The 19113-nt window shown below is 43.9% G+C and overlaps 1 protein-coding gene across 1 annotated transcript in view; it reads left to right on the forward strand.

Moving 5' to 3' along the window:
• The window catches only part of UPP2 (uridine phosphorylase 2), a 36440-nt gene extending 19285 nt beyond the window's left edge, over positions 1 to 17155 (forward strand). Inside the window, exons 4-7 of the mRNA XM_056861532.1 lie at positions 15 to 129; positions 1711 to 1920; positions 12581 to 12727; positions 16996 to 17155. Of these exons, the coding sequence (XP_056717510.1) occupies positions 15 to 129; positions 1711 to 1920; positions 12581 to 12727; positions 16996 to 17153 (630 nt within the window). The 3' untranslated portion in view covers positions 17154 to 17155. The remainder of the gene's footprint in view (positions 1 to 14; positions 130 to 1710; positions 1921 to 12580; positions 12728 to 16995) is intronic.
• Positions 17156 to 19113: the final 1958 nt, after the last annotated feature.

Consider the following 19113-nt stretch of genomic DNA (forward strand, 5'->3'; position numbering starts at 1 on the left):
TTCTTCTTTAACAGCACGGGATGGGTATTCCCTCCATTTCTATTATGCTGCATGAGCTAATCAAATTGCTCCACCATGCAAAATGCCGTGATGTTACCATTATACGCATCGGTACTTCAGGGGGATTAGGTGAGCAAAGAGTTTTGCTGCTACCAGGCAGAAGAGGATGCAAATGAAATGCATCTCAGGAAAAGGTCATGTCTCTATAAGATTTTTTAAAAAACCTGAAGTCAACAAATATCCAGCTAAGAGAATATGAAATATTTTTCTAATATTGCATCACAAAAACTTGATTTTTTCAGATTATAATTGTATGAATTGGACTCCCCCCCCCCCCCGCAACTTTTCAAAATACCAACACATAGAAGTGACTGATACAAAGAAGTATCACCGTACTGTTAAATTTCAAATTTACACTCCTGGGCTTGTATCCACTGCAGCATTTCCACAGATGCAGCATTTCCAGAGTTGTGAGATCCACACAGAAGAATAGCCACGTGGTTGCAATGACCTTCAGCTAGAGAGCCCATCCAGACAGAAACTTCCTACATGGCTGGTATGGAGCAGTAGTTCACAACCAGAGCACCAGAAAATATACCGGTTCTTTTCTCATTGCTACTCTTGCACTGACTGTAGGGAGATAACCAGGGGAAAGGACTAGCCCATGCTTATCCAGAACAATACAAATTCCTGTCAGCTATGTGAACCAAAAGGAATCAGAAACCAAACTGGAGAATTCCGTGGGAAGGGACTAAGATCTCTGGTCCCCACAATAAGATGTGCCTGGACAGATATTTAGCTGCATCTACTCAGTTCTTATGTATTAAGGTACTCATAATTAGTTCATCAGTAAGACAAGAAAACAGGTTACCATGTGGTGGGCTGTAGAAAGAGCCTTGGGTTTTGAACACCCTATTGTTACCATTTATATAACCTGTAATGAGAAACAAAGGCCTAGATGTTTAGGCACTTTTATGTCACCATGAGTAGGCCCTAGTTCTCATTATACAGGGGTGGGGAAGGGTTCATGAGCATGTGGTTTAATTCCCATCATAACACAAGGATCACTTGTGTCCATACCACTGATGACCTATACCTTGGGGGGGGGGAATATCCATCAGAATCCCCTGACCTGGATGGCCCAGGCTGCCTTGATCTCCTCAGAAGCTAATCAGGGTCGGCCCTACTTAGTACTTAGATGGGAGACCAACAAGGAATCTCAGGGTCGCTATGCAGAGGAAGACAATGGCAAACCACCTCTATTAGTCTTTTGCCTTGAAAACCCTACTGGGTTCCTGTAAGTCGGCAGTGACTTGATGGCACTTTACTAGGGTTGCCAACCTCCAGGTACTAGCTGAAGATCTCCTGCTATTACAACTGATCTCCAGCCGATAGAGATCAGTTCACCTGGAGAAAAATGGCAGCATTGGCAATTGGACTCTATGGCATTGAAGTCCCTCCCCAAACCCCGCCCTCCTCAGGCTCCGCCCCAAAAACCTCCGGCTGGTGGCGAAGAGGGACCTGGCAACCCTACACTTTACACACACATCCATCAGAATTAACCCCAAGCCTCTATGACTATAACTGATTGTCCAAAATGCATTGCTGAAGAATATAACACTCAGACCAAGAAGGCTACAGTGTACAATTGTGGGTGTATTAGTGTTATTTAAATACTTAATGTCATTCACTTACATTTTGTGTTTTCAGGGATCGAACCTGGGTCCGTTGTAATAACGGACACAGCGGTGGATTCGTTTTTCAAGCCTCAGTTTGAGCAGGTGATACTGGACCGAGTGGTAGTACGAAGCACTGAACTTGATAATGGCCTTGCTGAGGAACTGCTAGAATGCAGCAAAGAGATTAAGGATTTCCCCACGCTTATTGGTCATACAATGTGCACCTACGATTTTTATGAGGGTGAGTGAGAATGGCTGATAAACATGCCATATATATTTCTTGCTCCTAAACACCAGTGTGGGTTCTGAAAATATTATAGTATTTATGGCATAACCTGCCTGGTGCTTCTCCAGACTATGGTCACTTTTAGTCTTATATCTTTTAGATAAAATTGCAGGCCTCTTCACCCAAGATACACAAGGATAGCAAACAACAAATAAGCCTAATCTTTATTCAAGAAATAAAAGGAGGGTACTTTCCTTACCCACATCCCTTTATTATAGCATTACCCGTAGGGTTGCTAGGTCCCTCTTCGCAACCGATGGGATATTTTGGGGGTGGAGCCTGAAGGCGGCGGGGTTTGGGGAGGGGAGGGACATAGAGTTCAATTGCAAAAGCGGACATTTTTCTCCAGGTGATCTGATCTCTATTGGCTGGAGATCAGTTGAATTAGCAGGAGATCTCCTGCTACTACCTGGCAGTTGGCAACCCTACTTACCCATAATTATATGTCCTCAGTTCTTTGATTAAGTTTGCGATCACTTTAGGCCCAGCCTTCTGTCTCATAGGATATTTAATAAAAGCAAGTTTTATAGAGGGAAACGTTACTATTAAGTATCACCTCTCTCTCATACTTTTTTGTGGTTTCTCATTCTTTTCAAATGTGCCCCAAAGTGTGGGAAATCCAGTACAACCATGAGAAATTAATGTTCCAAAAGTTGTATATGCCAAGACTGGATCTCTATTTCACTCCACGGAAGCACATTTAAAACAATACTTGAGCATTGTTCATTTCTTTAAAAAAAAATAAAGAAACCTCCCATTATTTATTTTATTTTGTTGAGGAATGGTACTGAAATGGGAGAACAATGAAAGAATAAATGCTATTTGTAGGGCTGCCAACCTCCAGGTGTTAGCTGGAGATCTCCTGCTATTACAACTGATCTCCAGCCAATAGAGATCAGTTCACCTGGAGAAAGTGGCTGCTTTAGCAATTGGACTCTACGGCATTGAAGTCCCTCCTCTCCCTAAACCCTGCCCACCTCAGGCTCTGCCCCAAAAAACTCCCGCCGGTGGCGAAGAGGGACCTGGCAACCCTAGCTATTTGTTGTTTCGGAAGCTGCCTCTTCCTCTCTTCATCCTAGTCCCCTTTCACCTATTCACATGATACCCCGGACAAAGATTCCCACTGGAGCTTCCTGACCCCATCCCAACATCATATGATATCAAATGGCCCAACTTTTCCAGTCCCGTGGGCTCCCTGGAATTTTGTCTGCCAGGTCCCTCCTTTTTGGCAGCTTGGCCGAGTATTCACCTTTCCACACTTACTGAGCTGCGGGCAGGCAAGGGGGAGCATAGGAAGGGAAACCTACTCCTCCTAATTGTAAAGAAAATGAGCAGCACAATAAAATGTCACTCCTCACAGGGATGGAGAGTTTGTGTGGCCACTTTCTCTGTGTGGTCACCCCTGTAGACACCCAGGCAATCATGTAGAGCCAGGAGGGGTGGGGAGGGCCCATGTGCTTGTGCCTGCCTCCTTCCTAGGGTTGCCAACCTCCCGGTTGTGGCTGGAGATTTCCTGCTATTACATCTGATCTCCCAGTGACAGAGATAGGGTTGCCAACCTCCAGGTAGTGGCTAAAGATCTCCTGCTATTATAACTGATCTCCAGGTGACAGAGATCAGTTCCCCAGGAGAAAATTGCCAAATTGCATGGGAAATTGGACTCTATGGCATTGAAGTCCCTCCCCTCCCCAAACCCTGCCCTCTTCAGCCCCCCGCCCCAAATCTCCAGGTATTTCTCAAACCAGAGCTGGCAACCCTATTCCCTCCCCACTTGTGAGGCTGTAGTCTATACCAGGCTAATAACTAAAGTGGGGCTATATCCATACATTGCTGGATATTGCTCTACAGTGTTCATTCAAAATTGAATTTTCCAAACAATCCATTTGGATCTGATTGATATCCACCAATGTACAGATGCCTCTTAGGTGCTTTTTCTGAATAAAACCCAAAAATTGAACTGAAGTGGTGTATATTTATAAGAAAATGCATGTCCAGGTATGGATACAAGCCTATTTTCCAAACGGTTGAGCAGAGCTATAATTTATACCCCAGATAACTGTCATATTCACCCCTGTATGCAAAGAAAACATTATTATGGCAGCTTCCCATCTCCTTTTGTGTAACACTCAGGAAAATCTAGGAGCCCCTAGATAGCATTGCCCTGTATCCCTCATCCTCAAAAACATTTATTGACACTGCGAAAAACAAGCATATCCTATTAAATAGTTAAAGTAAATAGTCCCTTGTCAATAATCATAAAACAATGTTAACAGCTGGATTACACTCCAGTTACTTTCTGTGACAGGATTATAGTTTCCAAATTACCTTACTGAAGAAAAATGTCAAGAAGTGCGACATTTATGTAAATAACCATTAGCTCCTCTGCGCTACCCTGGAACCTTTTCTTTGGAGGCAATTAAATGCCATTTGCAAAGCGGGTGAAACAGAATAAATGAAGAATTAATAATCTGCAACCTATTTATAAACCTTTGAATCTGTTTGCAAAGTACGGCCATCTGTGTTTTTGCTCAAGGCCACATTTCCTCCAAGCTATTTCAGAGGATTAAGATGCAGGAATGAAACGACAATGAAAGAGGTGGCCCAGGTTAGCACGATAGCAGGTGCACATTTGCCATCGCAGAAAATATGTGTTGCAAAGAAAACAAGTACGGCGTCTTAAGTTCCACCATCATTCTTGCTAAAACCCATCTTGGACAGTAATTAAAGATTACAAACTTTAGTTCATGTTATATAGGCAAACATATGTAGCTGCCTTACATAATGTTGGATCACTGGCACACGTACCTCAGTATTCTGTACTGACTGGTAGTGGCTCTCCAAGATTTCAGGCAGAGAAAGATCTTTCCCAGCTCCCTCTTCTTGAAGCTCAATGTACACATTATGGAGGGTACAGATTGTGTCCCAGTCTCCATCTGATTAGATATGAGGTGCAGGTTCTCCTCAATTCCTGTGTGCGTAGTGCTTGATTCAATTTATGACTGAAGCACGCATGGAGAAGGAGCTTCAGCCTCCCCCCTACACCATTTTTCTGACCTCAAACTTATTGGGGGATCGGGGCCCCAGTTCCTGTAAAGGGAACCCCGATCTTTAATTTATCTGCTACCAAATCAGAGGGAATGGATCGTTCCTCTTGAACTATGAGAATTGAGATCACACACACGCACAAAAGAGGCAAGACGCATTTGTCTTGAAGTAAAACAATCTTTACTCTAACTCAGGGTAGGGAAAAAGTCACTGGGATACAAAACAAATAATATCTGTCTACATTCTATGTTTCCTATACTTGCCAAAAGCCTTTGGCAAGGCACTAAGCTTACTTACGAGTAGACACCCTTAGCAAAAGGAGAGCCTCTCTCCATCCTGCCTGTTCAGCAGTCAAGCAAGGAGAAAGTGATCAACTACTTTCTCTTCTAACAAAGAAATCGAAAGCAGTTGAACATGCAAAGTAGTTGTATACGTGACCCTCGGGGCACGACTGCAATGGCCACTACACTGACCAAATGGTCAGTTACAATATTAACCCTTTAACTGTCTGACATGTAACAAAGCTCGCTCTCTAATACCCAACAATCCCCTTTTCGAGGTTTAGTTACATTCAGACATATAAACACAATGCATCACGTAAGTATTCAAACTGTCGTCTAGGCAGTGGCTTCGTCAGGATGTCGGCCACCATCTCTTTACTTTCACAGTACTTCACTACTACGAGACCTCTTTCTTGTTTGTCCTTTACTGAGTCCATTTTGAGTCGAAGAAGTCTCTTCCCTTTCTTAGAGTTCTCGCCATTCAGTAGTGCTATACACGATTGATTGTCCTCAAACATTGTAGCAGGTGTCAGTTCATCTAATCCAAAGTCGCGTAGCAGTTCAATTATCTCTTCCAGCTCTGTACATGCGCACTTGGCTGCTATGCATTCTGCTTCAGTTGAAGATGTTGACACAACTTGCTGTTTCTGGCTGGTCCAGGAGATTAGGTTTTCTCCAAAGTAGAACAGATATCCACTTGTAGATTTGCTGTCTGTTCTAGTACCACCCAGACTAGCGTCCATGTATCCTATCAGTTTCAGCTCAGTATTTGGAGTTATCTTCAACTTCAAATCAATAGTTTTCTTTAAGTATTGTGTGAGGTGTTTGATTGCATTCCAATCATGTTCTGCAGGTGTGCTGGTCCTTCTACTTAGGATTCCAACTGCTGCACTTATATCCGGTCTACTAACGTTGCTCAAGTATAGAAGTTTTCCAATAGCTTCTCTGTACTTGTGATTGTTAGGCAATAGTTCACCTCCGTCTAGATCCATATATGAAGGGTCAAGTGGAGTGTTCTTGGTCTTGCACTCCTTCATATTCATGAATTGTAGAAATTCCAGTATCTTGTTCCTTTGATTGATTGAAAATCCATTGTCTTGGTTTCTTTCAATCTCCATTCCAAGATAGTTCTTTACTTCTCCAAGTAGTTTCACTTCTACTGATTCATTCAGTTTGTTTGCAATTTCTTTTGCAGCTTCTTCAGTGTCAGAACAAATCAGAAGATCGTCTGCAAAGGCCAAAACAAAGTCCCATCCATCATCCTTCTTCCTTCTGAATAAGCATTTCTCTATATTTCCTTGTTCAAAGCCTTGAGCTTTCAATAATGAGGTTAGTTTGTGGTTCCATGCTCTTGCTGACTGTTTGAGCCCATATAAAGTCTTTTCAAGTTTACAAACTTGATTTTTAGTATCACAGTCCTTTAATCCTGGTGGAAGTTCCATGTATATTTCTTCTGATAAGTCTCCATTCAGGAAAGCTGTTTTGACGTCGAGTTGCAGTACCACTTTATTCCTGGAGGCGGCTATACTCAGCAAAGTCCTTATAGCCGTGTCACTAATCACAGGTGCGTAGGTTTCTGTGTAGTCAGTTCCATACTTCTGGGTAAATCCTTTTGCAACTAGTCTTGCTTTGTATTTGTCAACAGTTCCATCCGAATTTTTCTTGACCTTGAACACCCATCTACATCCCACAGTCCTTTTGTTTGGTGGGAGTTTGGTTAGTTTCCAGGTATTATTCTTCTGCAGTGAGTCTAATTCTTCTTGAATTGCCTTTAGCCATCTCGACCGCTCCCCATCGGGCAACTTTTGCAGTTCGTCCCAACTTGAGGGTTCCACGTGGCTGTCAATTCTAGTGAAAAGACTCAGTTTCTCTGCTGGTATTCCTTTTGTAGTCCTTGTAGATCTCCTTAAGGTCTGAGAGGGTTCCGCTGTTCCATCAGCACCGGGATCAACCCCTTTTGAATCTGCAGTCTCTTGCTGTTCCGCAGGAGCAGGTGGATTGCAATCCCATGCTGTAAATGGAATCTCTATGGTTTCCTCTTCACAAACCTCTGGATCATCAAAGTTATTAATTTGTTGATTATTAATAACATTTCTTTCATCTATATATACTGCATTCAATATTTGTAAATTGTAAGTCTTAATGTCCATTATCCTGTATCCTTTTGAGAAAGGATGGTATCCCACAAGAATTCCAAGTTCTGTAGTAGGATCCATTTTTCCCCTTTTCTCCTTTGGGATGTATGCAAACACACGAGATCCAAATGCTTTCAAGTGTTTCAGACTAGGCTTCCTGCCATTCCATCTTTCATATGGAGTCATGTTGATAGCACTTGAAATTGTCCTGTTGTAAAGGTAAGCTGCTGTATTTACACATTCTCCCCAGCAGGGGTAAGGCAAGCCTGCCTGTAGCATTAAACATCTTGCACTTTCCATCAGAGTTCTGTTAAACCTTTCTGACAACCCATTGTTCCTAGGGGTATATGCAACTGAGGTTGCATGCTCTATTCCTTCAGATTCAAGAATTTCTTTCATTTCTTTATTAAGGTACTCACTTCCATTGTCAGTGAACAATAACTGTATACCTCTGTCATGTTTATTCTTCATCAGGGCAACATAAGCTTTAAACTTTTCAGCTACTTCAGTCTTTGATTTCAACAAATACACATATGCAAATCTTGAAGCGCTGTCTATGAAATGCAGAACATATTTTGCCCCTCCTGCTGAAGCCTTGAGTGGGCCAATCAAGTCTGAGTGCACTTCTTCCAAAATTTCTGCCTTAACACTGCTTGGCCTCTGCACGTGCTTAGGCGCTGTTCCCTTTCCTCTGAGACACACTTCACAACGTTCTTTGTCCTTAAAGCATTCCTTAACTGGCATTCCACAATCAATCAGCAGTTGCTTCACTGACTTAAAGTTTTTATGAGCTAGTTTCACGTGCCATTGGTACAAACAGTCCTTGTGGTTACAATCTGCAGCCTTCTGCTCTGCCAATCCTTTATTAAAAGCAACTAGGCATTTTGATTCTTCCTCAACATTATCTTCATTTCCATCAAAATCACTTTCATCAGAATCAACATTGCTCTCAAAATCACTACAAGCATATTCCTCCAATTGACTTGCAACATTCTCCAGGCAATAGTGCGAGCCTACTGATAGCACTGGGTATTCTCTTCCTTTAGAATCAAATAAGCGACATTTGTCTTTTGTTATAGACACTTCAAAGTCTGCATCCACTAATTTATTCACGGACAGTAAATTTTCATCTGAATTAGGCATTAGGAATACGTCTTGTAAGGTTAAATGCATTACATTTCCACAATAGCTTTGAATTGCAATAGAAACTTCTCCTTTCTGAGTGCATAGAAATCTTTCTCCACAAGCCATAACTAATGTTTCATCACAAGGCTCTAGAAAGTCAAAAGCTGATCTCAAGCCAGACACATGTACATCTGCACCACTGTCCAGAACAAATGTATTTACACGCCTTAAATAATCTTTGGTTGAAGCTGTATTCGAGACTAGATAAGCCTTTGGGTGACTGTGCCATCTGGGCTTCCCTTGGCTTGTACTTGGGCTCCCTCTTGTGGACGATTGGGGCTGTTGCCTCCCATTTCCATCCCTCTCCCTTTGTGAGGATTTGGCGGGCTTTTCTTCCCGGCGAGAGGGGGGGGGAATTTCTCCCTTTGTTTCACGTCTCTCACATTGAAACGACCGGTGACCATGCCTTCCACACAAGAAGCATCTGATTGTGGATTTGTCATTTACACGCAGTACAGACACTCCACGAGATAATTCCCTCTCTTGGCTCCTGTCTGCTTCAAACTGTTTAAGTGCAGTCACCAGCTTAGTAAGGGTTAAGTCCTCTCTACCCAAAAGATTCCTTTTTTCAGCGTTATATTTAAAATGCAAACTTCCCAGAAATAGTACAAGAAACTCTTCTTCACCGATTTCCCCTCCTACAGCCTTTAACTCTGATTCCATATCTTGCATTTTCTTAAGGTGTTGCAAGAGGGTCATATCTCCAGACATTTTGTTTGCATACAGTCTAGTTTTTAAAATCATTTTCTGGGTTTTTGACACAGTTCCAAATTTCTCATTGAGTGCATTTAGCATTTTCCTGGCGCTATCATTATTCAAAATTATTGCAGTTTCTTCGGGATTAATCGCATTGGAAATCAAATTCATTGCCTGGGCATCTGCAATCTTAAATTTCTTAAGGGCTTCTCTATCTGTGTCAGCTGGCGGGTCTTCATTCAAAACGTGATTCACCCCAATTGCTGTTAAAGCATTTTCCACCATTCTCTTCCATACTGGAAAGGAGGCTTGGGTGATATGGGGAACAGAAACGGATTGGGGTTTTGAATTCATACTTCCCTTATCGTTGCTCATTCCAGCGGCTCAGGGCTGCTTTCTTCCTTACAGGATCCAAGCGCGGCGCGCGGGGTTAAGTTTCCTGCCGTCCTTTGCAGACCAGGCTGCTGGCTCCGTCACAGGAAAAATTCCCTCTGGGCGTTTGTAAATCCTTTCGTCTCCAGTGAAGATCCCAAAAGCAAAAAAAAAGGTGCGGTGTGATCCTATCTCAATAGCCAAAATAAAAACCAAGCGTACTCTGCTACCACTTATTGGGGGATCGGGGCCCCAGTTCCTGTAAAGGGAACCCCGATCTTTAATTTATCTGCTACCAAATCAGAGGGAATGGATCGTTCCTCTTGAACTATGAGAATTGAGATCACACACACGCACAAAAGAGGCAAGACGCATTTGTCTTGAAGTAAAACAATCTTTACTCTAACTCAGGGTAGGGAAAAAGTCACTGGGATACAAAACAAATAATATCTGTCTACATTCTATGTTTCCTATACTTGCCAAAAGCCTTTGGCAAGGCACTAAGCTTACTTACGAGTAGACACCCTTAGCAAAAGGAGAGCCTCTCTCCATCCTGCCTGTTCAGCAGTCAAGCAAGGAGAAAGTGATCAACTACTTTCTCTTCTAACAAAGAAATCGAAAGCAGTTGAACATGCAAAGTAGTTGTATACGTGACCCTCGGGGCACGACTGCAATGGCCACTACACTGACCAAATGGTCAGTTACAATATTAACCCTTTAACTGTCTGACATGTAACAAAGCTCGCTCTCTAATACCCAACAAAACTGGCCTGGGGAGGGGAGCACCATCTGACATGTTGGGAAAATCCATGAGTGTACATGTTGTCAAGGCCTGCCACATGTGGGTTTCCTCAACGTGTGAGTTGCCTCAAATAGTGACCCGCTGGGACCATTTCAGGTCAGGAAAACAGTGTGGTGGTGGGGAGGCTGAAGCCCCTTCCCCATGTGCTTCACAGTCACAGTCTGAGTTAGGTACCACATGCATAGGAACAGAGGCGAATCCACAACTCACGTCTGACTGTTACACAGATTGGGCCTGGGGACCTCACTCTGTCTCCTGTATACTCTGTGATGTGTAAATCAATATCACTCAGATATTTTTTACTGGAGATGCCAGGGATTGAGTCTGGGACCTCCAGCATGCAAAACAAGTACTCTACCACTTATAGAGTTGCCAGCTCTGGGTTGGGAAATACCTGGAGATTTTGGGGGCGGAGCCTGAGGAGGGTGGGGTTTGGAGAGGGGAGGGACTTCAATCCCTTCGAGTCCAATTGCCAAAGTGGCCATTTTTCTCCAGGTGAAGTGATCTCTATCGGCTGGAGATCAGTTGTAAGAGCAGGAGGTCTCCAGCTAGCACCTGGAGGTTGGCAATGGTAACCACTGAGCCACAAACCTACTCCCCCTCAACAGCTGAAGTAGCATTGACACCTATATACACATTTTACACTGCTTGAGTCTTGAAATTAAACTTTGTATTTTTATCCAGACAAATCACATTCCAACAATTGGTGACAAATTTTCCTCACTGCAGGGATGATGTCAAGGCAGATGGCCTTGTGGAATACATTAATGCAAGATCCCCGAACACCTCCTGGCATTCTGAGTTTGAACATATGTGCTGTTCCATTAAGGAAAACAGTAAAGCCTCAATGACAAATATATCCAATTTAAACCACCTGCTAGCCAGTACATATCAAGGGGCAATCTGTACAAGAACTTGCCCTGATATTTTAATGCCGTTTTATTGCTCTCAGTCTGGATGATGTTAATTGCATCCTTTCGCTTTCCTCATTCTGACCCCTTTTCTTCCCCCACGGATTTCATTTGCCATGATTTGTTTAGCATCAAGCACAGTAGCATAACAGTTTAGCTGGGGAGCACTGCTGTGTCTAGGGTTGCCAGCCTCCAGCTACTAGCTGGAGATCTTCTGCTATTACACCTGATCTCCAGCCGAGAGATATCAGTTCACCTGGAGAAAATGGCCACTTTGGCAGCTGGACTCTATGGCATTGAAGTCCCTCCCCTCCCCAAAACCTGCCCTCTTCAGGCTCTACCCCAAAAACCTCCCGCTGGTGGTGAAGAAAGACCTGGCGACCCCAGCTGTGGCCCTTCTTCTTCATTTAGCCAGGAGAGGGAGGAACTTGTTGAAGTCACTGACCTCAGCCACCACTTCCTTCCCTTCTTTTCATTCCTTCTGTCCCAGCAGTACCCAACGAAGCTTCTGGGAACCTTCTGTCATTCAAAAAGTAGACAGTTTGCTTTTTTTTTTTTTTTTTAACGTTGAATTGTTAGCTGAGCAACTGGACAACCTTGACTGAGAACCAAACTATACCTTATGTTTTTTCACTTGTTTAGAAGTGCTTTCACATGTTCCCTGCAGCCACATAGCAACAGTGAAGAACTGCTTCAAAAAGCAAAGGAAAGCCCAAACGGGTTTGGAACAGTGCCAGGGATGGTAGAAGGGCTCCCCTCCCCGCCCCCCACAGTTAAAAAGCCAAACTTGTGGGGGGGGGAGTCATTTCACTGAGTATCTGAGCATGTAAAGCAGAAAAATTAGGGAAATAAGCCTCCTCTCCCTAGGGTTGCCAACCTCCAGGTACTAGCTGGAGATCTCCTGCTATTACAACTGATCTCCAGCCAATAGAGATTAGTTAACCTGGAGAAAATGGCCGCTTTGGCACTTGGACTCTATGGCATTAAAGTCCCTCCCCAAACCCCGCCCTCCTCAGGCTTCGCCCCAAAAACCTTACACCGGTGGCAAAGAGGGACCTGGCAACCCTACTCAGCAACTTAAGTGTGGACTTTCTGGAAAGAAAAGTCTCTGATGACAACTGACACCTTCAAGCTTGCAGCCTATGGAAGTATAAAATAAGTTGTGCTTTTCTCTTCCTTCTTTCTAAGGTCAGGGGCGATTAGATGGGGCGCTGTGTTCCTTCTCCAACGAAAATAAGTTAGAGTACCTCAAAAGAGCTTACAACGCTGGCATCAGAAATATAGAAATGGAGTCTACTGTGTTTGCTGCTATGTGCAGGCTTTGCGGCCTTAAAGGTAAGTGACAAGACGGCATGCTTGCTCGCATGGTTGCTCTGCATCTCTTGCTCTTGGCAACTCGCTGGGATGGATCCAGCACAAGACTTGCACTGCAGCTCTTGAGCAAGCGGAACCGCCAGCGTTAAGATCTTGTTCATGCTAAATTCGTTTATGTTCCTCTTTGAACATTGCTGGATCCACGCTGCTCTCTCAAAAGCACTTAACTGCAACATGACTAGCACCCAGTTAAAAAGTGAAGTAGGCTTAAAGCATGTTAACTATTACTAACTAAGAAGGTAAATTTGTGTCTGCCACTTCCTGCTGAAGGTGGGGCTATACGATCGAATATTCCTCTGCTTACTGAAAGTAAGGGGTCATACAGGAGAATAAGGCAGAAGCTTTCTGTCAAACATCTAATTTTCCATGTAGCTTAGGGTTGCCAGGTCCCTCCTCACCACCGGCGGTTTTTTTGGGTGGAGCCTGAGGAGGGTGGGGTTTGGGGAGGGGAGGGACTTCAAATCCATAGAGTCCAATTGCCAAAGTGGCGATTTTCTCCAGGTGAACTGATCTCTATCGGCTGGAAATCAGTTGTAATAGCAGGAGATCTCCAGCTAGTACCTGGAGGCTGGCAACCCTAATGTAGCTGGAGGAGACACATATGGCCATGTACGCTCCCATCTGCGGTATGAAGTGATATACCCCAGAGGCAAGGGTTGGGAAATACCTGGAGGTTCTGGGGGTGCAGCCTGAGGAAGGTGGGGTTTGGGGAGGGAAAGGACTTCAACGGGGTATAATGCCATAGAGTCCACCTTCCAAAGCAGCCATTTTTTCCCAGATGAACTGATCTCTGTCACCCGCAGATCAATTGTAATCCCAGGAGAAATCCAGCTACCACCTGGAGGCTGGCAACCCTATCAGAAACAGATTTTACTGCCTCAATGTGGAAATAATTAGATGTATACTTTAAAAAATGTTAAAAGCAGTGTGTGGAAGAGGAGGGGTGTAATCAATAGGGTTGCCAGCTCTGGCTTGGGAAATACCTGGAGATTTTGGGGGCAGAGCCTGAGGAGGACAGGGTTTGAAGAGGGGAGGGACTTCAATGCCCTAGAGTCCAGTTGCCCAAGCGGCCATTTTCTCCAGGTGAACTGATCTCTATTGGCTGGAGATCAGTTTTAATAGCAGGAGATCTCCAGCCACCACCTGAAGGTTGGCAACCCTAGTAATCAAGACAAAGAGTGCACCTTACAGAGGATTTAACCTTTTCCTCATACCATTTTACCAATACAAATCACTCTGTACATGAAGGTTTTTTTATTCCAGGGGAATGGGGATTGAAATAGATACCATGCAGATGTTTACCTCTACAGGGCAAATAGAAGCTGCAGGGCCACAACTAGGGTTGCCAGGTCCCTCTTTGCAGGAGGTTTTTGGGGTGGAGCCTGAGGGTGGGGTTTGGGGAGGGGAGGGACTTCAATGCCATAGAGTCCAATTGCTAAAGCAGCCATTTTCTCCTGGTGAACCTGGAGCTGGCAACCCTATGAACTGATAATATGCCTCTATTATTGTATCAATTCCCAATGACAATGACACAGTAGGAGGTTGATAGTTCAAAGCAGTTTGTTTATTAGGCCCAATATACACACCGGGTGAAAACTGCCCAAATGCGCAGGACAATTCACACAAACATCAAAGGAGTGCAAGCACGGATATAATCTTTGGTAATGGGAGGTACAAAAGACAAAATACATGGCGTCAATACATAGAACCAATAATAGATATTTAAGGATTTGAATACCCTATTAGAGATTCGGAGGCGTTACATAGAAATGGTGATCTCATTCTCACTAATGAGCAGTGAAGACCCATATTCCCAGGTACTTCTCTGTTTGATCCTAAATTACTGCAGTTCTTCTTATCTTGAACCCTGGCAGCTGCCAAGGCTAACTAAGAGGGTTCCTAGCTTGTTCTTATCTCTGGAAAACCAGCTTATGCAAGCATACTAAAGCCATCTATGGATTCTTTAATTAGCTTCTAACTAAGGAGCAACAGTGAGCCTCTTATACTTGAGGCCTGTAACATATGCAAGTGCTTGGTGTAACTATACAAGCCACCTCTAATATGCTGAGTGTGGCATGTTCATGAGTGCAGATATACTTTATTGAATACAAAGAATATATTTCAAATCAAAGAATACATTTCCAATACATTTCCCATAGCATATAATGATTTCAGGCATTACACTGATCACTATCGGCTGGAGATCAGTTGCAATAGCAGGAGATCTCCAGCTAGGTGGGCAACCCTAGGCACAACTGAAATTAGCAAAATGGTATGGGGAGAGGAATCAGGCCCTTTTCGCTGCACTGTGACCTTTATCCAGTTCGGAGCCAACAGCCGTTACTATTAACATTTCTAAAAACACTGTTTATAGATCTCTAGTATCTCACGTATTTTGGCCTGGAGGGCAGAGCGCTGTTTTTATGTTGCACAGAGGGATCTCAAATAATGAACAGTTGCAGCACAAAAACAGAACGGCTCCAAGTCCTATTCCCTTCTTAGAATTAGATTCCCTGGGATTGCTACAGCACAAAGGCCGAAAAAGAAATTTAAAGCAACTCTTATCCAGGAACAGACTTTCTCTCTGAAAATTAAGTGGTTTTGTAAATTGGTTATCTGAGATTGATCAGCATGTACAATAGATTGAAAAAGTTAATGGTGTTGGCAAAACCAAAGCCTTTGAAGCCACCTTGTAAAAAGTTTTTTTAAAACATTATGCCCATGTTTTTCAGCTTTGGGTTCCGTGTGTGTGTGTGTGTGTGTGTGTGTGTGTGTGTGTGTGTGTGTGTGTGTGTGCATGTTGATGCATTTTTTTCAGTGGCTGCAAAGGTCACCAGGCTCCTGCTGACATTCTTGAAAATACATTAACTGTTCTAATCCAGTCTATTTTAAAGCAAAGTAAAGGTTATGTAAAATTAATGATAATATGTATTGTGACAATATTCATGGGGTAAGTAGATTAATGCCTTATTATACATAGTATGTATTATGTAAAATTAATAATAATATGTACTGTGACTTAATTTCATCCCTCTAATAACTGCAAGAATATTTAATTGAGCCTCAAGCATTAAGGTTGCCAACCTCCAGGTACTAGCTGGAGATCTCCTGCAATTATAACTGATCTCCAGCCAATAGAGATCAGTTCAACTGGAGAAAATGGCCGCTTTGGCAATTGGACTCTATGGCAATGAAGTCCCTCCCCAAACCCTGCTCTCCTCAGGCTCCGCCCCAAAAACCTCCCACTGGTGGCGAAGAGAGACCTGCCAACCTTATCAAGCATGGATGTGCCCATATCATATAACTCACTTAAGAAACTTACATCCTCTTGGGATGCTTAACCACAGAATTTTTCTGGAGCAACCTAGAAAAAGGGATTTAGAGTTGCCTAGTTAACTTGTGTCTGGGATACACCCCTTCATGTTTCAGAGGGGGTTGATATAGGGTTGCCAAACTAGAGGTGGGGTCTGGAGATCTCCTGGAATTACAGCTGATCTCCACATGACAGAGGTCAGTTTCCCCGGAGAAAATGGTTGCTTTGGAGGGTGGACTCTATGGCATTATTCTCCTCTGAGGTCCTCCCCCTCTCCAAATTTTGCTCTTCCCAGGCTCTACCCCCAAATCTCCAGATTATTCCCAACAATGAGTTGGCAACCCCAGGCCTTCTCGCCCTTGCTTTTTTCAAAATATATGTTGCAAACCACTATACACAGCTACTGGGTTATGTAATTAGCATTGCCAGCTGTGTCTTGGGAAATTCCTAGAGATTTGGGGAAAATGCCTGGGAAGGCAGAATGTGGGTAGAGAAGGGTTGCCAGATACCAGGTAATGGCTGGCAATTTCCCGCCAATTAAGGGGGCTGCCTGTTGTGTCTCAGCTGGCCGGTAGGCAGAAGCAGGCCAGCTGAAGGTGGGGGACAGATTATCATCACTTCCGAGGTAAACCCAAAAGTGACTGGGAAGCTCTAGCACATTCCTCCAAAAACTCTATGGAAACCATATGTGCTACAGCATCCCATCACTTCCAGGTTTACCTCGGAAGTAGGGTTGCCAACCTCCAGGTAATAGCTGGAGATCTCCTGCTATTACAGCTGATCTCCAGCCCATAGAGATCAGTTCCCCCGGAGAAAATGACCGCTTTGGCAATTCACCACCTTATTTCGTTTGTATATATTTCATATAAAAATAAGCCTGGCTCTTTTTTTAAAAACCTGATTCTTTTCCTTCTAGCTGCAGTTGTCTGTGTGACTCTCCTTAACCGACTTCTCGGTGACCAGATCCAGGCATCCCATGAAGTTTTACTTGACTATCAGCAACGACCTCAAAGGCTGATTTCAATGTTTATTAAAAAGCGCCTTGGGCTTTGGACTCCAGAAGGTTCAGTCTGAAAGTCTGCAATAGTTGTCATTATCGCAACAATTCTCTGTAGTATATGTGCCTGTCTGTAGATATACATGTATAGACTTCAATATGATGCCATGTTTTAGTAACTTAATTATACATATTAAGTGGGAAGGAGGATATCCAAAACAGTAGAACAAGAAAACTAAATTTACAATTCAACAGTAGAAATAATTCAGTTATAACTAGGGTTGCCAACCTCCAGGTGGTGGCTGGAGAAATCTTAGAATTACAACTGATCTCAAGGCAACAGAGATCAGTTCACCTTTGGAGAATTGGCTCTATGGCATTAGACCCTGCTGAGGTCCCTCCCCTCTCCCAATGTCCGCCCTCCTCAGGCTCCATTCCCAAAATCTCCAGGTATTTCCCAACCCAGAACTGCCAACCCTAGCTATAATATCTCTGACTATGGATGTGGCCACTTGCCACAATATTTTTTTATGTGAGTCACATAAAATTAATGCCTAATTGTCCCACGTTATATCTTTCAAGGGTCTGCTAAAATTCATTTTAGGTTAAAATGTGTGGCTAACTTCAGTTAGCACAGGCTTTCTCCCATATAACTTATGTAAAACTAATGCCCGTATGAGCATCTGCTGTGCCATCAGCGTCAGGCGGGGTCAATATCCCCTCCAGAGCATCCACATGGGGCCTTAACAGGCTAGAGACAGGAAGGAGTTAACAGCACCCTAGGTCTTCCATCACTCTCTCTCTCCCTGGGGTATACCCGCCCCTTCCTCTCCCTGCTGCCCTGAGTGTTGCCCCACCCTCCTGGGTTGATTGGTAGATGCTATTGCCAATCAGGTGTGAATGGGCCAGTCTGCCTTCCTGACTCACCCTCCATCTCCCTTAAACGGCTGCCCTGCCTCCCCCAAGCTGGTTGATGCTGGCACATTAAGGCTCAGGGCTGCCCACACAGCAGCTGTTCTTCCCTTGCCTGGCCCAGGTGTGTTGCGAGTGCTGCCAGCCACGTGGAGGTTAGACTGCCCTGCTGTGTCAGCTAGCAGAGGCAGGCCTGAATTCTGCTGTATCCAGGCCATTGCTAGGCAATCTGCTCCAGCTGGCCCTCTCTCCTTCACCTCTGGTAAGTATGGAGGTGCTGGGGCTACCCCTGGACAGCCTGCTTGGTAGGAGGACTAAAGAAATTAACCAGAGCTTCCTGTAGGTTTGTCACCTCCAGGTACTAGCTGGAGATCTCCTGCTATTACAACTGATCTCCAGCCAGTAGAGATCAGTTCACCTGGAGAAAATGGCCACTTTGGCAATTGGACTGTCTGGCATTGAAGTTCCTGCCCTGCCCTTCTCAGGCTCCACCTCAAAAACCTCCTACCGATGGTGAAGAGGGACCTGGCAACCCTAGTTTCTTGGCCAATTCTCCCCTCCTGTTTACCTGTAGACCACATCGGCCTGATGAATCTCATGCCTCAGAATGCTCTTTGTCTTGATTTGAAGTATCTATCTACATCAAGCTGGATCACCATTCAGATCTCTTCCCCACATAGTGGTTTGGCTGTTCCTGCCTAGAATAACAACATGGGAAGAATTTATATCTGTGAATGTATACACGAAAGACCCAAGTACGCCAAGACATTTTTCCTGTGACTGTACAGTGCCCCATCCAGAGGTCAAATCCAGACACCCAGTTGAAGAGAAAACATAGCTAGATGCAACCATACTTCATAAGAACAAGCCAATTCACCATTTATTCTAGTGGACGTGTTTGGTGTGGATGAAGATGTGCATCCGTATGCAGGACCACTAGTTGCATGCAAGAAGGCATTGCTATAGCTGGACGTGCAACAAGGAGCTAAGCTTTAGGTTCAAGACCAATCTTGTACTAGCTTTACTCTCAGTGATATACGTAGGTAATTTTAGACTCTGAACTGATTGGTTTTATGGACGCTTCCTCTTCAAATGGCAATTAATACCACAAGTATGATATGAAAG

Source organism: Euleptes europaea, chromosome 15 (assembly GCF_029931775.1).
Source record: "Euleptes europaea isolate rEulEur1 chromosome 15, rEulEur1.hap1, whole genome shotgun sequence".
NCBI lineage: Eukaryota > Metazoa > Chordata > Lepidosauria > Squamata > Sphaerodactylidae > Euleptes > Euleptes europaea.